At 41.9% G+C, this 22,321-nt stretch overlaps 1 protein-coding gene across 2 annotated transcripts; it reads right to left on the reverse strand.

Moving 5' to 3' along the window:
• Positions 1-1,798: 1,798 nt before the first annotated feature.
• On the reverse strand, positions 1,799-22,266 carry Pifo (primary cilia formation). 2 transcript variants are annotated; one of them, XM_051165676.1, is made up of 6 exons: positions 22,092-22,266; positions 6,143-6,285; positions 5,447-5,545; positions 4,569-4,699; positions 3,070-3,187; positions 1,799-2,051 (listed from the first exon to the last, which is right to left on the reverse strand). In XM_051165676.1, exons 1-6 carry the CDS (start codon positions 22,264-22,266, stop codon positions 1,983-1,985), a joined length of 735 nt encoding a protein of 244 aa, XP_051021633.1. In that variant the 3' UTR covers positions 1,799-1,982. The 2 variants fall into 2 exon arrangements, with proteins under 2 accessions (XP_051021633.1, XP_051021634.1); XM_051165677.1 differs by lacking the exon at positions 22,092-22,266 and adding an exon at positions 6,390-6,612.
• Between the last annotated feature and the right edge of the window lie 55 nt (positions 22,267-22,321).

Consider the following 22,321-nt stretch of genomic DNA (forward strand, 5'->3'; position numbering starts at 1 on the left):
AGAAATTTCCTGACTTGATTCATTATTTAGATTGCCTTTGGAGGGAAAAATATGGTGAGAAAAGCAGCTGACGGGGGCAAGTTGGGACACTGCTAATGGCTATATTAAAGCTATGGGAAGTTATAATGAAGTAAAAAGAGGCATCGAAAGAGAGCTCAGTGAGTAAGTGGCACTTGCCGCACAAGCTGGGAAATCTGAGTTCAGTCTCCGAAACCCAAGTAGAGGTGAAAGGAGAGAACTGATTCTGCAAAGCTGTCCTGACTTCCACACATGCACGGCAGCACCCCGCCCCCACAATCAAGGATGCACGTGCACGCACACTCCCAGTAATAAAAAATAAAATTAAAAATTTAAGTAAAAAGAGGAACAGACTAGAAATAAAGGGGGAAGCATATGCAATGAAGGTACAACATGGCAGTTTTCTTAATATTGGGTAGAGAAACATGCAGAAAAATCCGAAGTCCTAACTAAGCAACCTACAAACAAAAGCAAAGCCACTATTAGCCATATATGCAAGGGTTGGGATAATAGAACATAAAATAAAGAGTACTCGTGGAGTAAATTTGGGGTCAGTTGAGTGTACAGACAGATTTCTCAGATCCGTTCTTCAGTAGACGCTGCGCAATAGGAGCGAGACGGAGTCCCTGGGTCTCTGTGACCTTCACACTTTGTGTGCTGTGGTTCTGGTGTGTGGGGAAGGGAAGGTGGCAAGTCCTCTCTTGGTGACATCTCATCTTGCAGGGTTGGTGTACGTGAGGAGCAGCACTTCCAATGAGGCTTCTACTGTTGCTCAGACAGCAGCTCAACCCTGACTTAATAACTTCACTTACAGAGCTTTTCCCTTGCAAGAGTAGAGCTTAGTGCATGCTAGCTTGACTGTTTCCTCACAACCATTTTTGGCCTCTAAGGGCACCAGGCATGCATGTGTTACACAGATATTCATGCAAATAAAATACTCACCCACGTTAAAGAGTGATAGGCTGTGTCCAGCACCAATCTTGAATGAGTGCACTTGAGTTATTTTGATATCAGTAAGAAGGCGCTAGCCCTCCCAGGCCGGAGTATCTAGATACATAGATACGTACTATAAACATGGCTGCTGTGGCTTCTTTGATATGTTTGACTTTTTAAAAGAGGGTCTCTCTACATAGGCTGTCCTGGAACTCACTACATAGTCTAGGATGCTGTCTGCCTCTACCTCCCAAGTGCTGGGATTAAATGCACGTGCCACTGTGCCCTGCTGCTGTGAATTTTTATTTCATACCCCAGGACTCACTTGTAAACCTTTAGGGGTCATTTAAATGGTGGACGGCAGACCCAGCCTACTAGGTGCCTTGTGAAATTTCTCTAAGACTTCAGTTAGGTGTATGTTCATTCCTGGTAGATTCTCAGTGCTTCTCACTCTGCCTGATGTTAAGTAGGGACTCAGTTTGCAAACTAAACAGGTGATGCCATGGGTAATGGGGCTCCTGGGTTCTTTGAGTTTTATGTCAGTCTAGGAAAGAACATAATGAGGAAATTTCCATTCTATACCAGCGAACTCATAAAGCTTAGAACTCCCCAAACATAAATGTTTTAACCTGAATCTAAATATTTTATATGTCTTGTGAGCTGAACTCTTATCTAAGCCCTGGATATATACAGGCTAAGATCTCCCTAGTGGCAAGGCTAGCAATGGCAGTAGAACATTTAAGACTGATGCCTGAGAATTGGAGATGGTAGTCAAGGGATCCTCGAGTATTTCTCAAAAAATGAAACTACTTGGACACCCAACAAGGACCATTAGACCACAAGCAAAGAGACAAGAGTAAGAACATTCTGGACCAGTCTTTATGTCTGTGTAGGGTGACTATGAGACCCTTGTCCCTCCCTGGACACTGAACTGGTAGAGAGGGGAACTCAGAAACACAGAAGCAGTTCTGTCCTCAATTCTGAAGATTCTGTGGCCAGGAGAGCATGTGAAGACAGACAGTCCCCACCTTTCAGTTGTAGTACAGGCTAAAGTAGGCCACACGGTTCCGATGCTTTCTGAAGTCCTTGTCTGTAGACAGCTGCAACGAAAGAATGCTGTCTGATTCAGGGTCCCGGCAAGCATCCTCTGCTTCTGATCTCCCTGACTAGGTGAAATGGAACCGCACAGGCTGAATCCTGTGGCCCAGACAAAGCCCAGCTCAGTAGTGGCTGAGGTGTGGTGATTCAACATTCATGATGACTGTTGTACAGAGTGCGTTCGCATCATACTCTGGCGTTCAGAACGTGAGGAATTATTGGCTCCTTGGAAAATTTTGAGTAGTTGGTCAGAATCTTGAAGGTAAGGGCTCTATGTTTAACTAGATGCTACCCTTAGGTCCTAGCATATGTAGCCATATATTAGGCATTTAACAAATAGCCATGGATTTAATCCTAAATTCCACTCAGAAAAAATAAAAACTCCATCAGTCTAGAATTATGATAGCTAACTCATAATAACCATATATTCTTGTGTATTGTATTACATGTTTTTCCCATATTATCTTATTTATTGTTACAACAATGCCAGATAAATTGTATCATTAAATTAATATTAACAATTAAAAATTGATATATAGAAAAAGGCCTAAAGACCGCATAGGCAGCCAATACTGTACTCCTATTTGAGGACAGGCAGTGCTTCCCATGCTCTTACCCAGAATGCTCCCCTGTTTTCCAGTGATGTCACTTGTTTGTGATATGTCAGAAAGAGCAGTGTATCAGGAGTTATAAATATGGATTGCACCTGCCCAGTCACCTACTCATTACTATCTTCAGCCTCTTCCTATATTATATAGGACATTTTCCCGAGAAGATTACCAGGAGCAGTTAAACCCTTACCTAAGGATCAATAAAATATGATATTTGGTCAGTTGTAGGTATCTATAGAGAGCTAATGCAAATGTATAGCTCTCCAAAAAGATCCTCACACTGACACACACACACACACACACACACACACACACACACACACATATATACAGAATCATGAACTTTCTAAAGTTTCCTTACAGATTTCTGGTTAAGAACAAATAGTGTTTTAAAGGCCAACCTTAGTACCTCAGCTTTTAGAGTTCTTTTCTCTAGACATGGAACCTGAGACCAGTCTGGAGCTCCAAATTTCATTGGCCAAACAACTTTTGGGGGTGGCTTCCTCTCTGGATTGTATGTGCCAGGGCTAGAAATAAATAGAAATAAACAGATATGATTGATGACTGAACGATGACTTTCACTAGTCCTTGGGAAAACAAGACTAACCTTTCGCTGTCAGGCAAACATAAGTGTCATTTGCCTGTTGCTGTATTTCTAATTAGGTTGTCAGTGTTAAAGAGAACTAGCCTCAACATCCAACTAGGGTAAAGACAGACTCTAGTTTAAAAATATGTCTGTAACTCAATGGCCTTATCTGAAAGACCAGAGGATCCCAGAAGAGTGAGTGAGTGATTAAGAGACCCAGCATGGTGATGGGTTATAGTACTGCCTACAGTTGAACTTGGTGAAATATATTCAGAGACAATCTTGCTACACTATAGGGACAAGCAAAGCAGAGCCAGTTGCGTTTCTTGACAATGAGATTATTTTTGGATTGCCTGTGTTTACAATACTCTTATAGACTCTATTGTGAGGAATGACTTAGAGTAGGTACAGAGTCAAGACGTAACACTTAAACTTCCTTAGCACAAGCTTGGGAAAGTTACTTGCACTCTCTGGTTCTTGGATTTCTCACTAGTTAAGGAAAGACTGTGACTATTTCCCTGTACTGAGCAGTTTCATACCCATGTAGAATAACTGCCACTAAACCCTACTGGCTTTTCAAGGCCTAGACTCTGTATCTTCTCCTCTTCTGTGTCCACATTTCCTCCCTTCTCTCTATACCCTAGGCATGAAAATGTCCTCCTTTTCTATTTCATCAAGTTCCTTCCCAACTTAAAAGTTTTGCACTTGCTACTCTTTCTTCCTGGGATGCTCTGTCATCACATCTTCACAGGAGTGGCTTAATCTATTCATTCAGATCTCAGATCGAGTGGCATTTTCTGAGTGTTTTCCTTAACCATGTCAGGAAAAGTAGCTTCTAGCCCATCACTCTATCATATCATCATCCTGTTCCTGTCTTCACAGGATGACACTGGCTTACCACATGGTCCGGTGTGAGCATGACGGTCTTAGCTCACAGCTACTGTCCTGAGATAACTGTCACGTGGACACCCCTCCTTTCACTCTCAGAAGTGTCTCAGTTTCACTAATAAATTATATGGCTAGTATCCTTATTACTGTTGATATTTTCTTGAGTATTTACTTCAGATTATTTGGTTCTAAGATGCCATCTCCAGGAGATCAGGATTCCTGTTTGATGGGTCTATTGAATGATTTGTGGAGGCTACAAAACCACCTGATACATTGGTAAATATCTATTGAATTAATAACTGACTCTACAGTTATATAGCACCAGACATGAGGGACCAGAGAGTTTAATTCTTTAAAGATTTAGCTGGGAAAGTTTGGATGTAATTCCTGTTTTATGTGATTCTTTTTCTACGTCTCTGAAACAGTAAACATACCCAGGATAGGAAGTGGCCTTTTCTTCATGCCTCAGTCGAGGCATCAAGACATTAAATGGAGCAAGGCTTTGCTTGTGTTTTTCATTCCCAGTATCAACTTTCTGGTACATTCCTGGGTATGGTGTCACTTCCTGTAATCAGAGAAAAGATAACACACGATCCATTTCATCACCATTCATTGAAGATTAAACAAAATGATCATTTTCATCCTGTTTATAAACCAGCTACAGTTCAGTGTGTCAAAGAGGTAGAAATGGACCTATGTAGGCAAAAACCTAGATGCGGGGATGGTTTGGCTATATAACAATATGTAACACAGAAATGTACTTAGTATGGGTGAAGAATCTCAGTAAGTTGGTACACACCACCGGGAGATTTTTATAGTTAGTGTCTCCAGTTCTTGGCTGTCCATGTCAAAAATACCAACAAGAGAGTAGGGTCTTATTTAGCCAGGGGGTATAGCTCAGTGGAAGCACATTTGCCTGGTACAGTCTATGCTCAGAATTGCATCAGAAAAAGGAGAGCAATAAGGAATTTTTTTTGTTTTGCTCATAGTTAGACTTGAAACCTTCTCTCTCTCTCTCTCTCTCTCTCTCTCTCTCTCTCTCCTCCCTCTCTCCCCTCTCTCCTCTCTCTTCTCTTTCTCTCTCTCTCACATACACACAAGCTGAGATTTGTCCTTTAACTGACGAGATAATATGACATATATAAGAAACATAGCTTCTGTACCTTAACTTTAGGTTATTAAAGCCCCTTCTCAGCCCCATTTCTTCAGTGAGCCGTTTTTCACTCCCCCTGGGTCACTTACCTGCTTACAATGCTAACGCCTCAGCTTTTTAACATTGCCACAAGGACCACGTGCAATCCCAGAACATTACCTTGCTGACTGGCTTAAACCTCACAGCTGTCCTGGCTCCAATAGCATAACCTTTCGTACTGGTCGGAATTCGCGTTAGGTTATATGCCAAGCCGTTCCACTTCCAGTGGAAGGAAGAGAGGGGAGGAGGGAGGGGGAGAGAGATGAAGAACATGAGTAACACCATCATTGAACAGCCTTCAAAGTGGAGTGAGTTTAGCATGCTCCTGTGTAGTCTTCTCTGCAAGACAATGCCCCTTTCTCTCATTTCTCTTGATTCTTTTATAGTCAAAACCATACAGTTGAACAACACAAGTAATTTTGCAAAGTGTGTGGCTGGATAGATGAACACATGGAATTTCTTTGAATTCCAATGACTTCCATCCTTAGAGGCTACAGCAGCTGAATTTAATTTTATGGAACGGTCAGCCTCAGGGATGTACTAAACAGAAGGAAACTGACATCAGCTCCAGGGGATGTTGTAAGTGAAGATGGAGCAGGGATTATCTGAAGACAAGGCTTCAGCTGGGGAACGCAGAGTGCTGAACAATGGTCCTTTACACTGTAGAGCTGTGGCTGTGGAGCAAGCAGCTCCTTCTCATGTTGGGGCCCAGAAAAAAAAAAAGTCACACATAGAGTAGTTTTTCTACCAGAGCACTTATGTATCCTTCTAAATACAGGAAACCGAGACCCACCTAAGGGGGAGGTGAATACTCACATCAGTCGCAGCATAACACCCAGGGCCTGTGTGAGGTGATCCCCTAAGAGGGATGTACTTGTTGCCGAACCAGGTTGCGGGGTAGTAGTGAGGAAATATTTTCCTCTGTTGACGGGTCCCAAAGGAATAAATATCCACTTTCCCTAAAAATCAAGAGGAGAAACTCCAGGCGAGCATGTGAGTGGAGGGAGGTGGGCGGGGCAGGGGGGTAGGGCAGGTGGATCGGAGGACCCCGCTGCCAACTCACGTAAAACAGGCGTAACTCCTCGGAGCGGGGGAGCAAGGTGTATCTCCTCCGTGTTCATCTCTCCTGTTCTTGTTACCCTTCTCCTGCTGTCTATGCTGTAATCCTCTGCTACTCTCTTCACCTACTCTGCTGTAGCACATCGTGCAGGGTGCTAGGGTTCGCGCTGTGTACTACGTTGCCAAGGGAACGGAGCAGCAAAGATCCAGAGAGGTGGAGCATGAGGCCCTGAACGCGCCTGCGTAGCAGATTGCTTACGGCATTGGTCACTTCAGATTTGTACTCTAAGGATACCTTAACACAGCCTCTGGACTGAGGGTGGAGCCTGCTAGGTGCCAGGTGAAAGAGCTGCGCTGGTGAGAGGGTGGCAAATTACTTTGGAAACGCCCACGCACGAGAAACGCATTGCTGTAAAGCTAGGGACGAGGGGTTCGGACCACCCTAGGTTTGGATGACTGGGACCAGGGACGCAGAAAACCTGTATTGACAAGTAAAGAAGTTGTACCGCCGGACAATGACAGGGCCAAAGGATGGAAGGTAAGGTTGCGCGAGGACCATAGCAAGTCCATTTTAGACCCATTTTTTCTTTTCCTTCAGGCCCGAGATTCATTCATTCACTCTCTCTCTTCTCTCTCTCCCCCACTTCTTTCCTCCTCCTTCTCCACTTCTCTCCTCTCTCTCTCCCTTCTCTCTCTTCCCTTCCCCCCTTTCTCCTCTCTCAAAACTTCTAAGTCTCAGTGTGCTCATAATCCTATTGATAGGGTTGCTGAGAATTTTAAGGCCGTGGGAACAAAACCATACAGTTTGTGCTTCCTAGCAGTTGGCCATGTGAAAATTTTTCATCACTGACTATAACAGCCAATTAGCCTCTGAGCTCTCTCATCCTAACGGGAAGAAAAATGTCATAGTTTCACTATGTTTTAGGGTAGCTTTAGGAGTTGTCTAGGGAAGAGAGGAAACAAGGCACACTGTCTGCTCCTTCCTGCTGTCTCTTTAAAGATGATCCTTCAGTCTACATGTGCTGTATGTTAGCAACTTCTTCAGAGATAATTTTACAGATTTATTTAGTTTTAAAGATGCGTTTATTTTATGTGTGTGTGTGTGTGTGTGTGTGTGTATGTGTGTGTATACACAGTCCAATTGTAAGTATGTATGTCATATGTCACTTGTAAGCAGGTGCCTGTGGAAGCCAAAAAGTAGGTGTTGGCTCTCCTGGAACTTGTGAACACTGGGAACCTAACTTGGGTCCTCTTCAGAAGTAGCCATTGCTGTTAGCTACTGGACTATATTTCCAACCTGCTTTTACACATTAAATGGAAGATTTTTTTAAAAGTCAAAGTTGGGCCTGTTAGTATAAGCCTTTAATCTCAGCTACTCAGGAAGCTGAGGCAGGAGGGTGACAAGTTCCAGGCCTTTGTGAATTCAGTCTGACTAACCGAGACCTACCTCAAAATAAAATATGAAAAGAGGGCTGGTGATGTAGCTCAGAGAGACTGCCTAGAATTCATGAGGCCCAAGAGTCATTTCCCAGAACCATAAAATAAAATACTATTTTGGAAATTTGCAAAAGCACACATTTGCATTTAAAACACTACGTTTTTAATGACACATAATTACAGGTATTCATGTCTTCACAGGTTATTTAAGTACATGTGTGCATCGTGTAATATTCAAACCAGGAAAAAACATATCCATCTCCCCAAACATTTGTCATGTCTCTGTGCCGAAAACTTTCAAATTTGCCTTTGGGCTGGGGAGAACATTTTTTTGTCTAAACATTATTGGAGTGGATGCCCTTGGCCAGTGTACCAGAGTGCTTAAACATCCTGTATTGCAGCGCCTGTTCGCACAATGAACTGTTCTGTGGATTACATATTGTCCAAGTGTCCTTCTGGGGTCTACAAAACACAACTGGGAAAGAGCCTATTCCCATAGCCCAGCACACAGTGGTTCAAGGCAGGAGGATTAGAGTTCGAGGATATTCTTAGCTACATAATGAGTTTGAGGCCAGCCTGGGTTATGTGGGTTCCTGCTTCAAACAAACAAACAAACAAACAAACAAACAACCATACAAAAGATCTATCTATTATCTATCAATTTTTTAAACAAGAATTAACAAAGTAGTTGGGCTACGGTGGTGCACATCTTTAATCCCAGCAGGGACAGGCAGATCTCTGAGTTCCAGGGCAGCCTGGTCTATAGAGTGAGAACCAGGACAGCCAAGGCTATACAGAAAAACCTCGTCTTGTATTCTGGGTTTTATTCCGTTGTTGTTGTGGTGGTGGTTTTGCTTTTTGAAGTTCCTTATCAAGGAGGTGTGATTTAAAATTATTTTTGAGGATTTTATACATGCACACAACGAAATAAAACCACAGCTCTGCCATTCCCTCTTCCAACTCCTCCCACGCTCCCACTTCACCTCCACCCCAACTCTGTAACTTGACCGTCTCTTTGATGACTCATTAAGTCAGTGCTGCCCGTGTGTGTGTGTGTGTGTGTGTGTGTGTGTGTGTGTGTGTATGAGCCAGTCACTGGAGCATGGGGAAGTATCAGCTGCCATAAGGGAGCTAAACTTAAATGGACTAAAGACTGGGTCTCAGGGTCCTAGTATATAATTTACTCCAAGAATTCTATAAAAACATGATTATGGTAACACTAATGATAAAGAAAATTTAAATACATGTTGGCATTAATTTAATAATTTTCACTTCCGTTTTTGTTTTAGGAAGTAACATGTTTTCAAAATGTTAACATTTTTGTTAAGCTAGTTAATTTTAAGATGATACTTTGGTTTTAATTGTCACAAACAATATATATTTATAAGATACAGCATGACACTTCAATACATGTATAGGACGTATAAAGATCAAATCCTCATTGTTTGGATAGGTGGCATCTAAGATACTGAAAAATAAAAAGAAACTTAAAAATTAGCTACCTAAGAAAAATACTGTCATTCCAGTTTATAACGGAGTGAAAAGCATGAAAAGATAATTCAAAACAGAAAAATCTCAGTTTTAAACTTTTTCTTTCTGTAATATGATTACATTGCAAGATAATCTGATTTGAGACTAAAAGGAGAAATAAATTAATTAAATGCTCATTTGATGTATATAGCTCAGGCTTCAAGGTTAGATGGTTTATTTTAGCATGCTGATCATGTACTAAATTGCAGAATTCCATGCCTTTAACAATTTGCTGCTTTAAATCATTTTCTCAGGAACAAATTATTGCCTGGATAACTTATTATGTCCCTTTACATTAAAAAAAAGCTACAAGTTATACATATAACATGTTAACAAAATGTAAGATGTCTTATGACATGAATATATATATATATGTACATAACATTTCTCAACATAAATTATGGATGAAAAAGAAAATGGAAGAAACATTAATATGTAAGTTATAAATGTGTTCGTATTTCTTCATTGAATCTCTGATCTGGCCTTAAACATGTGTGAATGTAAAGTCAAAACTGAAGTTGTACTCTCTACCACAAATTTAAAACTGTTATTAATGGAACAATCTCTTAGAGCCATTCATTATTGGCTTGGGTTATAGAACACAGTATCATGTGGTAAATAACTTCTTCAAAAGTTTTGAAATAACAAATACATGAAGGCTTTTATTTACATCTGGTGGGGTGAACGCGTATGATGAGAGATTTTATTATATTCTTTTACTTAAGGAAACTCTGATAACAACACATTATAGGCAATTCTGTGCCTACAATATTAAGGGTTTAAGATTTTAAAGACATAGTCAACCCACAGAGAGGTTTGATGCTTTTCCTGACCTATGAGATAATAGCCCAACTGAGTTATAAGAAAACAAGATGGAATTCTCTCTGTATAAAGAATCATGTCAACAAAACAAAATGATAGCCTACAGACTGGGAAAAGATCTTCGCCAGCCCTGCATCGGACAAGGGGCTAATATTCAAAATATATAAAGAACTCAAGAAATTAAACATCACGAAACCAAATAATCCAACTAAAAATAGGGTACAGAGCTAAACGGAAAATTCTCAACAGAGGAATATCGAATGGCGGAGAAACACTTAAATGCTCAATGTCCTTAGTCATCAGAGAAATACAAATAAAAAACAACTCTGAGATTCCATCTTACACCTATCAGAATGGCTAAGATCAAAAATTCAAGTGACAGTACATGCTGGAGAGGATGTGGAGAAAGGGGAACACTCCTTCATTGCTGGTGGGAGTGCAAACTTGTACAACTATTTTGGAAATCAATCTGGTGCTTCCTCAGGAAATTGAGAATAGTGCTACCTCAAGACCCAGCTATCCCACTCCTGGGCAAAAGATGCTTCATCAAACAAGGACATTTGCTCAACTACGTTCATAGCACCTTTATTCATAATAGCCAGAATCTGGAAACAACTTAGATGTCCCTCAACTGAAGAATGGATAAAGAAACTGTGGCACATTTACACAATGGAATACTATTCAGCTATTAAAAACAAGGAAATCTTGAAAATTTCAGGCAAATGGATGGAACTAAAAAAGATCATCCTGAGTGAGGTAACTCAGACTCAGAAAGACATGTATGGTATATACTTATAAGTATATAAATAAGCCATAGATGTCCTCTGAGAGACTCCACCCAGACGGAGATTGGGACAGACACTGGGACTCGCAGCCAGCTACAAGGTGAAGTACTGTGAGTTGTATGGAAGAGTTGGGGGATGGAAGGACCTGGTGTGTGTGTGTGTGTGTGTGTGTGTGTGTGTGTGTGTGTGTAGCTCCACAGGGAGACTATCAAGGCTGGGTGATCTGTACCCAGGGAGCCTCCACAAACTGATGCACCAACCACGGACGTTGCATGCAGAGGACCTAGACCCCTTGTTCAGATGTAGCTAATAGACATTCTCCACGTGGGGGAGGGTGGAGGGGGGAGAACAGAGGACTGCCTCTGATAGGAACTCTGGTGCCCACGCTTTGATCACTGCTCCTTGGTGGAGATGCCCTGTGAGAACAGAGAGGAAAAGGATGAAGACTATCATGATGAGACCTGATTGGCTATGGTCAGATGGTGGGGAAGGAGGGCCCTACCTGTCAGAGGTCTAGGGGAGGGGAATAGGGTAGAAGAAGGAGGGAGGGTAGGAACAGGAAGATAAGAGCAAGGGAATTGTGTAAATGTACCACAGTTTCTTTATCCATTCTTCAGTTTACGGACATCTTGGTTGTTCAGAGAATGATGCCCCAGTCCTTCTAAGGGGGGGGGGGGCATCGTAGAGGTTTCTGTTTGCTCTCTTGGTCTATAAATGCTTATTCTCACCTTTGTTTTTTTTTTTTTTTTCCGAGACAGGGTTTCTCTGTGTAGCCTTGGCTGTCCTGGACTCGCTTTGTAGACCAGGCTGGCCTCGAACTCACAGCAATCCACCTGCCTCTGCCTCCCAAGTGCTGGGATTAAAGGCGTGCGCCACCACGCCCGGCATAAATGCTTATTCTCATAGAGAGGTGGTCATAAATCATTATTGGTTTTATACAGAGAAAAAAACTAGGTGAAATGCAGGGACGTCTTTCTTTTCCTTTATCTTGCATGCATAGGTAAGGAGATGGGAGCTGAAAAGAAAGAAAGGGAGATTTAGGAACATAGAGGGAGGATAGAACAAAGCTAGATGATTGAACCTACTCCTTAACTCAAGGCCTTAATTGTTACTCATAATGAAGGTTATGCGTAAGTCATTGCTATAGAATTTAGTATATTGATACAAAACATGGGCATATCAAATACTTGTCAGATTTTAGCACAAGAATATATATCCCAAGTCTAACAGATAGATATGACTTTATCAATATATGAGGTAAAATAGTTGAATAAGGTCCCCAAAAGCCTCAGAGACACAGAGACTATGGCATTTAAAGTTGTTTTTATAATCGTAATTTTTTTTTTTTTTTTTTTTTTTGACAACAAGACAAGTTAATTCTTGACAACAGCCAGCCGACCTCAAAGAAGATGATTAACATCAAAGAGCCTCCTTATGGAGCTGGCTTCAAATGTGGCAAACCAGCCACTGGGGAAAATGTCCTTGTTCCTGCCACAAACAGAATCTGCCTAAAAATGGGCAGCTTAGATGCAGGCAGAGTCGATGGCCACACTCTGCCAAGCCAGGGTAAGCAAGTCCTCAGTAGTTCCTGCCCTGCGAACAAGTCTGGCACAGATACTGGGCCAGAAAGCTGAAGACGAGGCACAATGTTATAGAGGGTGTTGGGTGACTGTTCAGGCAGTAAAACCATCTAAGTCAATTTGTACATTTTGGAAGCTGCTAACCCGCACAGCTGGTTCAATTAGGAATTTAAGTTTTATTCCTTCTCAAGTCTCTGAGGGGCATTGAAGACCAGATAGTATAGTCTTACATTCAAGTTTAGTTGGTTAGGGGATAAGATCGTTTTAGATCAAGATAAAGAAGTTAAGTTATTAGAGTTGAGATAGGATAGATATTGAATCTCGTTCAGAAATTTAGACCCAACAAGACAGGAAAGACATTTATTTCAAACTGGACAAACACAAATAGCCAAACCACTATGAATGTAACATTTATAGAATTCACGATTCTCATGATTGTCACGTGGTTCTCCCTGCTGTATGTAGTTTGTTTTATACATGTGTAGTAAAATAAATGTATTAAGAAAAAAAAGAAAAGCCAAAAAAGAGCAAGGGAATTACAATCATGATGTAATGTGAATAGATTATAATAATAAAAAATAATCTCTGTCCATTAGTCTCCCATCAGAGCTTCTTCACGTCCTGGCTTCTTACTTCATTGACTCTGGGACTTTCTGTACTGACTCATCATGCCCTTAAACACATTGTTCATGGGATCCCTTTTTAACTCTCAACCTATGTTTCAGGAAATAATATTTTTCTTCTCATATTTTTTTTTTTTTGAGAATTAAATTAACATCATTAGTGACATGAAACATATCTTGTAGAGTACGCTGAAAATAGGCAACCCATCAATACTCAGCATTGGTAGTCTTGTTTGCTTCAGACAAAACTAGCTGAGAATGGGGCGGGGGTGGGGCGACTAGACTACACAAAGAAGGGGCTGCATAGGACGATACAATGGAGAAGACAAATATAGTGGTGCATCTACAAAGTACTCCCACACCTAAGGCTCAGGGAATATTGCAGCAGAGGTAGCAGAAAGACTCTAAGAGCCTGAAGACCAGGGATTTTGCTCTGAGATCATAACATTAAAGGCTACACCTGTAAAGTCTCACCAGCATGACTGTCCAAACATGTGCTGAACAAGGATGGCACCAATGAAGATGCCAAACTAGCCAGGAAAAGCTCACAAGGCCCCAACCCTACACAATGAACTCCAGGCAACTGAGGAAAGTTGGGGGTAAGGAGTATCTGGGAGGAGTCAGGAGAGGGGAAAGGATGTACTTAAAGTATATCGTATGAAAATAATTTCTTTTAAAAGGTCCCGCTCAAACTATGGCTCCAGCCAAGGACAATACAGGCCACAAACTTCAAATCTCTACCCAGATCTAGCCAATGGACAGGACATTCTCCACAGTTGATTGGAGAGCGGGGTATGACTTTCACACGAACTCTGGTGCCTCACATTTGACCATGTCCCCTGGATGGGGAGACCTGGTGGCACTCAGAGGAAGGACAGCAGGTTGCCAAGAAGAGACTTGATACCCTATGAGCATATACAGGGGGAGGTAATCCCCCTCAGTCACAGTCATAGGGGAGGGGAGTAAAGGGAAAATGGGAGGGAGGGAGGAATGGGAGGATACAAGGGATGGGATAACCATTGAGATGTAATAAGAATAAATTAATAAAATAAAAATTAAAAAAATAAAATAAAACTTCTATAAAGTTAAAAAAAAAAGCAACATGATGCAATGGACCATGGAAGACACTAGTAGGAACAAGGTCTGGCCTGTATAATTAGTACAATAATGTAGCATTGTTGCTTTCTTAATGTTGATAATATATCTAATAATGTGACATAGTGACTACAAAGGAAACCAATGGGGAATGCTTGGGAACGCTCTCTGTGCACTCTAATATTTTCTGTGTGAGTAAAATGAAATCTATTTTGACTCTTAAAAGAAAAAGACAAAGACAAGAAAGAAATATGAATAGAAGAGACAGTATTACTCAGTTTATTTTATAATGCTTGCAAGTAAAATCACAAGAAAATCTTTATGACCGTAAATGAAAAGAAACAAAACAAAATTTATCAGATAAAATGTAGTTTGTCATTTCCTGAAACAAGTTGTGGTTATCTCAGGAATGCAAGGTCTGATGTAATATTTAAAGGTAAACCCAATATAATTTATCATATTAACAAACTAAAATTAGTTATTTTAATAATAAATCTCTTTATGGATCTTATATTGTTAATAACCAACATGTACAAATATACCTCATGATAAAAATCTGAAAAGTTTTATCCTGAGATCAGAAAGTAGGGAAGGATGAGCGATCTTCTCAGGTTCAGTGGAACCTGAGGTCACACTGACGTATGTTGGAGATATAACAAAAAGGAAATACCGACATAATGATGAAACATAATCATTTGGCCGCCATCATGTGGATGTTCTGACAGACAATTGGGAGTAGATGCCAAACTCCTGAGTTCCCCAAGAAGCAGGATGTGGTGCAATATAGGAGTGTTGTTTGTGAGTTTTTAAAAAAATAAATATATCAACTTAGCTAGGCTACAGTTTGATTATTTCATCAACTTTTTAGCATTTACTATGAATAGAATTTGGACATATGACTAAAGTATCATCAGTTGACTTCAAGCAAAGATTACTCCATTAAGCCTGAATGGGCTTTTGGAGGCGCCACTGAGAGATACATCAGGAGGATGATAACATCAGGCCATGAGGTGACCCAGCCTTTCTATGTTTTTGGACATGCTTAGGCAGCTCTTCCAATCTAAAATGCACCCATGGTGAGGATCTTCCTGCAGATAGCTTTTTAAAGACCATCAAGCATTTGAATGGCAAGGGAAAGGCTGGGGAAATTATTGTGGATTTAAAGATTTCGACGAAACATCATAATGGAAGGCAACACAATCTCCTGGGTGGGATCCTACATGAAGCGGGGTTATGACAGTTGGAGGAATTCAAAGGTGTGTGCAGGTTTAAGGGCAGTGCTGTGGGGATGCTGGTTTTCAGAGTGGTAGAGTCATATGTCTGTGGTGCAAGAGAGCACCTCCTGAGAGTTCACTGGAGGCTTTCAGGGTGAGTGGGTATCATGTCAGAAAAAGTGTATTCAAAACAATACACACACACACACACACACACACATACACACACAGATAGACAGACAGACAGACAGACAAACACACACACAGAGAGAGAGAGAGACAGACAGACAGACAGACAGACAGACAGACAGATAGAGACATACATATATAAAGAGAGAGAGAAAGAGAGAGAGGGAGAGAGGGGGAGGGATACAATGAACGAACTGGGATGAAAAGGTTGTTCTTTGTGCAACTTTTTAGGTTTGAAATTGTTTCAAAATAGTAATTTGAACAAAGAAATATCATTTGGAAAATGAGAATGCAAACCAAGGTGTCAGAGACAGTCACATCAGCGAAGCTTCAAGGCCTAAGGCATTCAGTGGGGAACCACTAAAATGTGTGACCACTGAGTTCTTGAAACATGGCTCGTCCAAGTTAGAGAAGCTGTGTTAGGCTGTACTCTTCTGTTCTGACAAAACGCCCACAAAAACGACGTAAAAAGGAAGGCGTGTTTGTTTTGGCTCATGGCTTTAAGGTTTTCATCGTGGTTACTCAGCTGAGGCAGGACATCATGGCAGCAAGTGGAGCACTAAGCTGTTTACTCAGTGGCAGCTAGGATGCTGGGGCCATGGCTGTGGGGGAGGAGGGGCAAGCTATACTCTTAAAGGACATGTCCCCCAGGACCTGCTTCCTCCAACTAGACCCATTTCTTAGGTTTTAGAACCTGCATATAGTCCATCAAGATCTGAAGTCATGGGTGTTTATCAGAGAGGCCAGAGCCCTCACGATCCAGCCAACACCCAAAAGGCCCCACTTCTGAACACTGTTCATTGGGATCAAGACTTCACATAAGCTCTCAGGGATGTTTTAGGTCCCAAACACCACTAAAGAGCGAAATGATAGTATTTGCAGTTAAGTCAACATATCATTAAAATTAAATTCTTGTGTCTTATTCTTTTAATGTGGCTACTTGAAAACAAAGTTATACACAAGGCATATCTTGCTTTCTCTCTTTCTTTCTGTTTTCTCTTTTAGTTTTTTGAGACAGGGCTTTTCTGTCTAGCATCAGCTGTCCTGGACTCACTTTGTAGACCAGGCTGGCCTCGAACTCACAAAGCTCCAGGCGGAGCTGCCTCTGCCTCTGAGTGCTGGGATTATAGGTGTACACCACTGCACCTCATATGCTGTGTTTTTATTGAATAGCTCTGACCTAGAGGATATGGAGTGCTGTTAAAAAGTAATAAAAATGAGTTCATTTAATAAAAAAGAGGAATAATACTATAGTTTTAACTTCACAAAAGAACATTCAGATAATTGGCAAGTAGATAAAGGGTGCCTATCCAACGACTTAAAAAGGCAACGCACTTTGAAACTGAAATGAGATAGAATGTGAAATAGTGGAAACAATAGAGGAAACTTCTGTTGGATGTAGTTTGGATGAGACGCCCATCCTCCCCTAAGTCTCGGGCATTTGAATATTTGCTTCCCAGGTGGTAGCTTTTTTTTTTTTTTGTAGTTTGAGATGTTGGCTCTCATCTGTGCTCCACCACCCTGCTATCTCTGCTCTGCTATCACAGACCCCAATCTTTTGGAACTGTAAACCTCCCAAAACTCTTTCTTTTATGAGTAGCTATGGCCATAGTGTTTTATCATAGTAGCAGTAAAGAAACAAAGACAGTGGAAATGTAAGTCAGTCATTGCATGTGCTCTGCACAACTGTAGTGACCTTCATAACACCCAACATAGACTGCTTTGTGGCCCCTCAATTTTTCCTCCTTGGCATTTACTTGGCAGTAATGCACACAAGCATGCCTTAAAAGACATGTGCTAAAAAGTTGAGAGCAACATTGGTTATCATAGTACTAAACAGAAATAAAAATATCCATTACAACAAAATTGAGAAATTGGTCATGGAACATCAATATAAAGGACAACAGTGAACATAAAATGTAAAGGAATGATAAGAAAATCTTGGGGCTTTAGGTGAGAAAAGCATGGGAGAATGGGGAAATAGAAGGATCCAGAGGGTCCTAGAAACCTACAAGAAGAACATTATGATGCGTAGATCTGGGTCCTGGGGTCCTGCTCAAATTGTGGCACCAGCCAAGGACAATAGAGGCAGGAAACCTCGAACCTCTACCCAGATCTAGCAGATGGACAGGACATTCTCCACTGTTGAGTGGAGAGTGAGCTCTGACTTTCACACGAACTCTGGTGCCCCATTTTTGACCATGTCCCCTGGATGGGGAGGCCTGGTGGCACTCAGAGGAAGGATAGCAGGCTACCAAGAAGAGACTTGATACCCTATGAGCATATACAGGGGGAGGAGATCCCCCTCAGTCACAGACATAGGGGAGGAGAGTAGGGGGAAATCAGGAGGGAGGGAGGAATGGGAGGATACAAGGGATGGGATAATAATTGAGATGTAATATGAATAAATTAATAAAAATAAAAATAAAAATTATATAAAAAAAAGAAAATCCTGGGGCTGGGGAGGTGGCTTAGTCAGTAATTAAGTGCTTGCTTTACAAGCTTGAGGACCTGAGTTCAATGCCAAGGAGACGTATAAAAATCATCATGGTACATTTTTTTTTTGTAATCTCAGAGCTCAAGAGGTGGAGGCAGGATTAGTCCTGGGACTTGCCGGCTAGCCAGAATGGGAGTTCCAGACACCGTCTCAACGAGACAAGGTGCTTATCATCTGAAGGATGACACATGATGTTGTGTTCTAGCCTCTATACATACCTGTGCACATGTACTCACTTATTCACTGAACACACACATAAGCAGAAAAAAAAAGCAATGAAAAGAAGCCTGGGTTAGGGTTAGGGTTAGGGTTAGGGTTAGGGTTAGGGTTAGGGTTAGGGTTTAGGGTTAGGGTTAGGGTTAGGGTTAGGCCATTACAAGAAAACTATGACCAATTAAAATACAGAGTTGTGGAACCCAGTGGATACATCTACAACACACTCTTGCACCTAAGGCTCAAGGGATATTGTGAAGAGGGAGCAGAAGGCAGCATAAGAGCTCTTACAGAAGCGTAAGAGCCAGAGGAACAGGGGGCTTGCTGTAAGACTGTTTCTCCTAGCAGTGTCAGAAGCTACATCCACAAAGTCAAAACGTGACTGCTTAAACATGAGCTGAAGAAGGACAACAAAATAAATACATCCAAGTGGATAGGGAAAGCCCAGGAAGACTCAGCCCTACGCAAAGGACCACATGCAACTAAGGAATGCCGAGAGTGGGGGAAATGGTCTTCTCCAAGAAGAGCACATCAGTTGGCTATCCAAAGCTGAATGGCCAGCCCTAAAAGCATATGTACAAGTAACATTATACAGACAGACTGAGTAGGTTATATTTAGAAACACACACACACACACACAAACACACACACACACACACACAGACTGAGCAGTTTATATTTAGGAATACACACACACACAGACTGAGCAGTTTATATTTAGGAATACACACACACACATACACACACACACACACATATGTGACAAATGAAAAAAGAGTCCATGAATTTGAAAGAGAGCAAGGAGGATGATATAGGAACATTTGGAGGGAGGGAAGGGAAGGAGGAAATGATGTAATTATATCATAATATCAAAGATAAAATAAATTAAACAAAGGAGGCTGGAAAGATGGCTTAATGGGTCAAGGATGAGGACCTGAATTTGGTTCCCCATCATCTATATAAAAAGATAGGCCTGACGCTCATACCTATAATCTCAGCACTGGAGGGTCTGCTTGTCACTGTTCTGGCTGAAAAGTGAACAGCTCTAAGCTCTCTAAGAGAGTTTCTCTTAAGGGAGTAAGGTGGAGATTGACAGAGGAGGGCATGACGTGGTCTTGTGGCGCCTCTAATATATATATATGTATATGTATATATATACTCACACACACAGGCATGCACATGTGGGCTCATCTCATATGCACACACACACAAAACAAGTGAAAAGCTTGCAAGTCAGTACTATAGTCTTACCATGTTGATTGAAGAAACTCAGACATGAACATGCACAAGATATATAAGCCAGATTTTATGAAATTTCAAAATAAGTAAGAATAATCTATTATCTGGGAGTCTGGACAAGGAGGCCTTTGGTGGAGCAGGCTGAGAGGCCATATAGGCAAGCAGTGCAGTCATGCGGAGCTTCCATCTTGGACAGTGTACTGATGACACCAGTGAGCTCATCAGCCACTTCATTGTGGATTTAGGCCCTATTCAGTATGTATTACACAACAATAAGATAATTTATGTAAACATCCCTGAGCCAGGTGTGCTGGTACCACCTGTGACCCAAGCAGTCTGGACGCGGAAGCCAGAGAAAACAGAGTTTGAGATGGGTTTGAGCTACATAATTAGACTTTGTTAAAAAAATGAAAAAAAAATCTAATAATGAGATAACACTGTTTACTCACTATTCACACATGACCTATCTACTCTCTGCTTTCAGTCGTAAAGGGATTTTATCTACAAGTTACACAGGTTCAAGTTATTATTTGCCTTTTTACTGTTACCAGAAACTAGCAAGATGGAAGTGTCTGCTTCCCTTCCTTCCTCCCTCTTCCTTTCCTTCCTCCTCTTCCTTCTCCTCCTCCCCCTCCTCCCTTGTGTATCCCTTGATTGCACTGGAACTCACTGTATACACCAGGTTAGCTTCAAATTCAGAAATCTGCCTGCTGTTGCCTTCTGAGTACTGGAACTAAAGGCATGCACCCCCACACTCGGCATTAATTTTAACATTTTTATGAGGGGAGGGGTTGGTGTCCACGTGTAAATCTCCTCTCACACTCTTATGAGATACAATCTGAACTCTTGTTCTTCTTCTTCTTCTTCTTCTTCTTCTTCTTCTTCTTCTTCTTCTTCTTCTTCTTCTTCTTCTTCTTGTTCTTGTTCTTCTTGTTGTTCTTGTTCTTGTTCTTGTTCTTCTTTTTCTTTTTGGTTTTTTAAGACAGGGTTTCTCTGTGTAGCCTTGGCTGTCCTGAACTCTCTTTGTAGACCAGGCTGACCTTGAACTCACAGAGATCCACCTGCCTCTGCATCCCAGAGCTCTGGGATTACAGGTGTGCACAACCATGCCTGGCAAAATTTGAACTTTTATTTGTTACAAAATAAATGATGCAAGAATCCAACATCATTTTAAAAAAGTAGTTAAGGCTGAGCATCTACTCACAGGTCTACATGGCATATTATTAGAATTCACTTCTTTTTTTAAAAAATTAAAATTAGGGGCATTACATACCAGCCTATGAGTTCATGTGATGCTGAACATGTTGCCAATTACTTTAATAATAGAACGAGAAAATGAGCATCATGAAACAATTTGTCAGACAAAGCAAACCTTAGATCTGAACAAGACTGAGGACTTCTGATTTGCTGAAGTGTAGGTGTCCAGAGGAAGTGGACAGAGGAGAGGAAGCTGATTTCCTAAATCCTCCCTTTTAGACTTTCTTAAAGGTCACACTCTTGCTATTCAGTGGTAACAGGTAAACATGGGCTCTGAAGTCTCTCGGACGAATGTGCACTAAGTACTGGTTTGTGTTCCTATCTTCATGATTTTGTGGGAGCTACCGAAGCCCCTGAGGCCCTGGGTATCTATAAACAACCATGGCAGTATTCATGTCTTTCCTCCACAGGCCACCATGAGACCAGTAGCAGTGGCCAGATCAAAGGCTGCTGAGGCCATTGCTGCCTCTGCCTCATCACTGCTTTCCAGAAGGAGGCTGCCTCCACCACAGTCTCGGAAGTTCCTCGGCAGCCAGACTGAGGCTACCACCGCCACTGCCCTGGTGGCCGTGGCCTCAGCCAGAGCAAAGAGGATAGGTTTTGGAGACACACACTCACACTCATCCACACTCTGACACACACTCTCAAACACTCACACACACACAGACTCACAAACACATCATTCCCACTCACATACACTCAGGTAGGGATTTCTCCACTGCCCGCCCTCTGCTCCCCAACAGACGACCTTCCCCAAGGACCTGGACTGTGGAGGGGCGTGGGGGGCAGCGGGCTCCCAGAGCTGTGAGGTTCCTGGGCTCCCATGCTTTAGGATACCCTTGGGACACTGTCCCACCTGAGGGCTGGGATGCCTTCCCAGTTCTCGGAGTTGTGGACACCCTTTCCACCCAAGCATCGGAAGTCAGGTCACACCCACAACGCCCACAACAAGGGAGTGAGTTTAGATGTGTTAACACACAGCTGGAAACACACCTCCAGCCTATCTCTTTTGTGCCCACGGCACCAGCCAGCTTTAAGGGCACTTTTGTTCTAATTCTCTTTGCCAAGGCTTTGGGCACAGCTAGCAGAGGCTTCCTCTCCCAACCCAGGGACCAAGTTCCTCTTGTCATCTCACATAATCTCTAACCTGCCTCTTTGCAATTTATCCTCCACCACAAAGGCAGTTTTGTGTCATCTATGTTCTAGGATATGAGAGCATCATTACCATGAGTGAGGTTCCAAAGGGCATGATGTTCGGCCAGTCTTGTGGATTCAGGATCTTTGGTCTTTTCAGCCAGCTCATCTGCTTTAGTTTTTTCAAATGCCTCAAGAGATTTGGACAATGTCTGTATTGCATGGGTACTTTCCAGAGGCTCGGGTTCCTTCTCTGCTGTCTGCATGAGCCACTGCTCTACTGGTGGGTTTTAAGGAAGAAAATGAGGGGTGTGCCCAAGA

This window comes from Acomys russatus, chromosome 23, assembly GCF_903995435.1.
Source record: "Acomys russatus chromosome 23, mAcoRus1.1, whole genome shotgun sequence".
NCBI lineage: Eukaryota > Metazoa > Chordata > Mammalia > Rodentia > Muridae > Acomys > Acomys russatus.

Excerpts from the sequence above, each read along its gene's own strand:
- Pifo (XM_051165676.1), bottom strand. The coding sequence starts at position 22,266 with ATGCAGACAGCAGAGAAGGAACCCGAGCCTCTGGAAAGTACCCATGCA. Across the intron at positions 6,286-22,091 it reads CCTTTGGAACCTCACTCATG|GGAAAGTGGATATTTATTCC; the intron begins GTAATGATGCTC and ends CTTGATTTTTAG. Across the intron at positions 4,700-5,446 it reads GGTTTAAGCCAGTCAGCAAG|GAAGTGACACCATACCCAGG; the intron begins GTAATGTTCTGG and ends CTCTGATTACAG.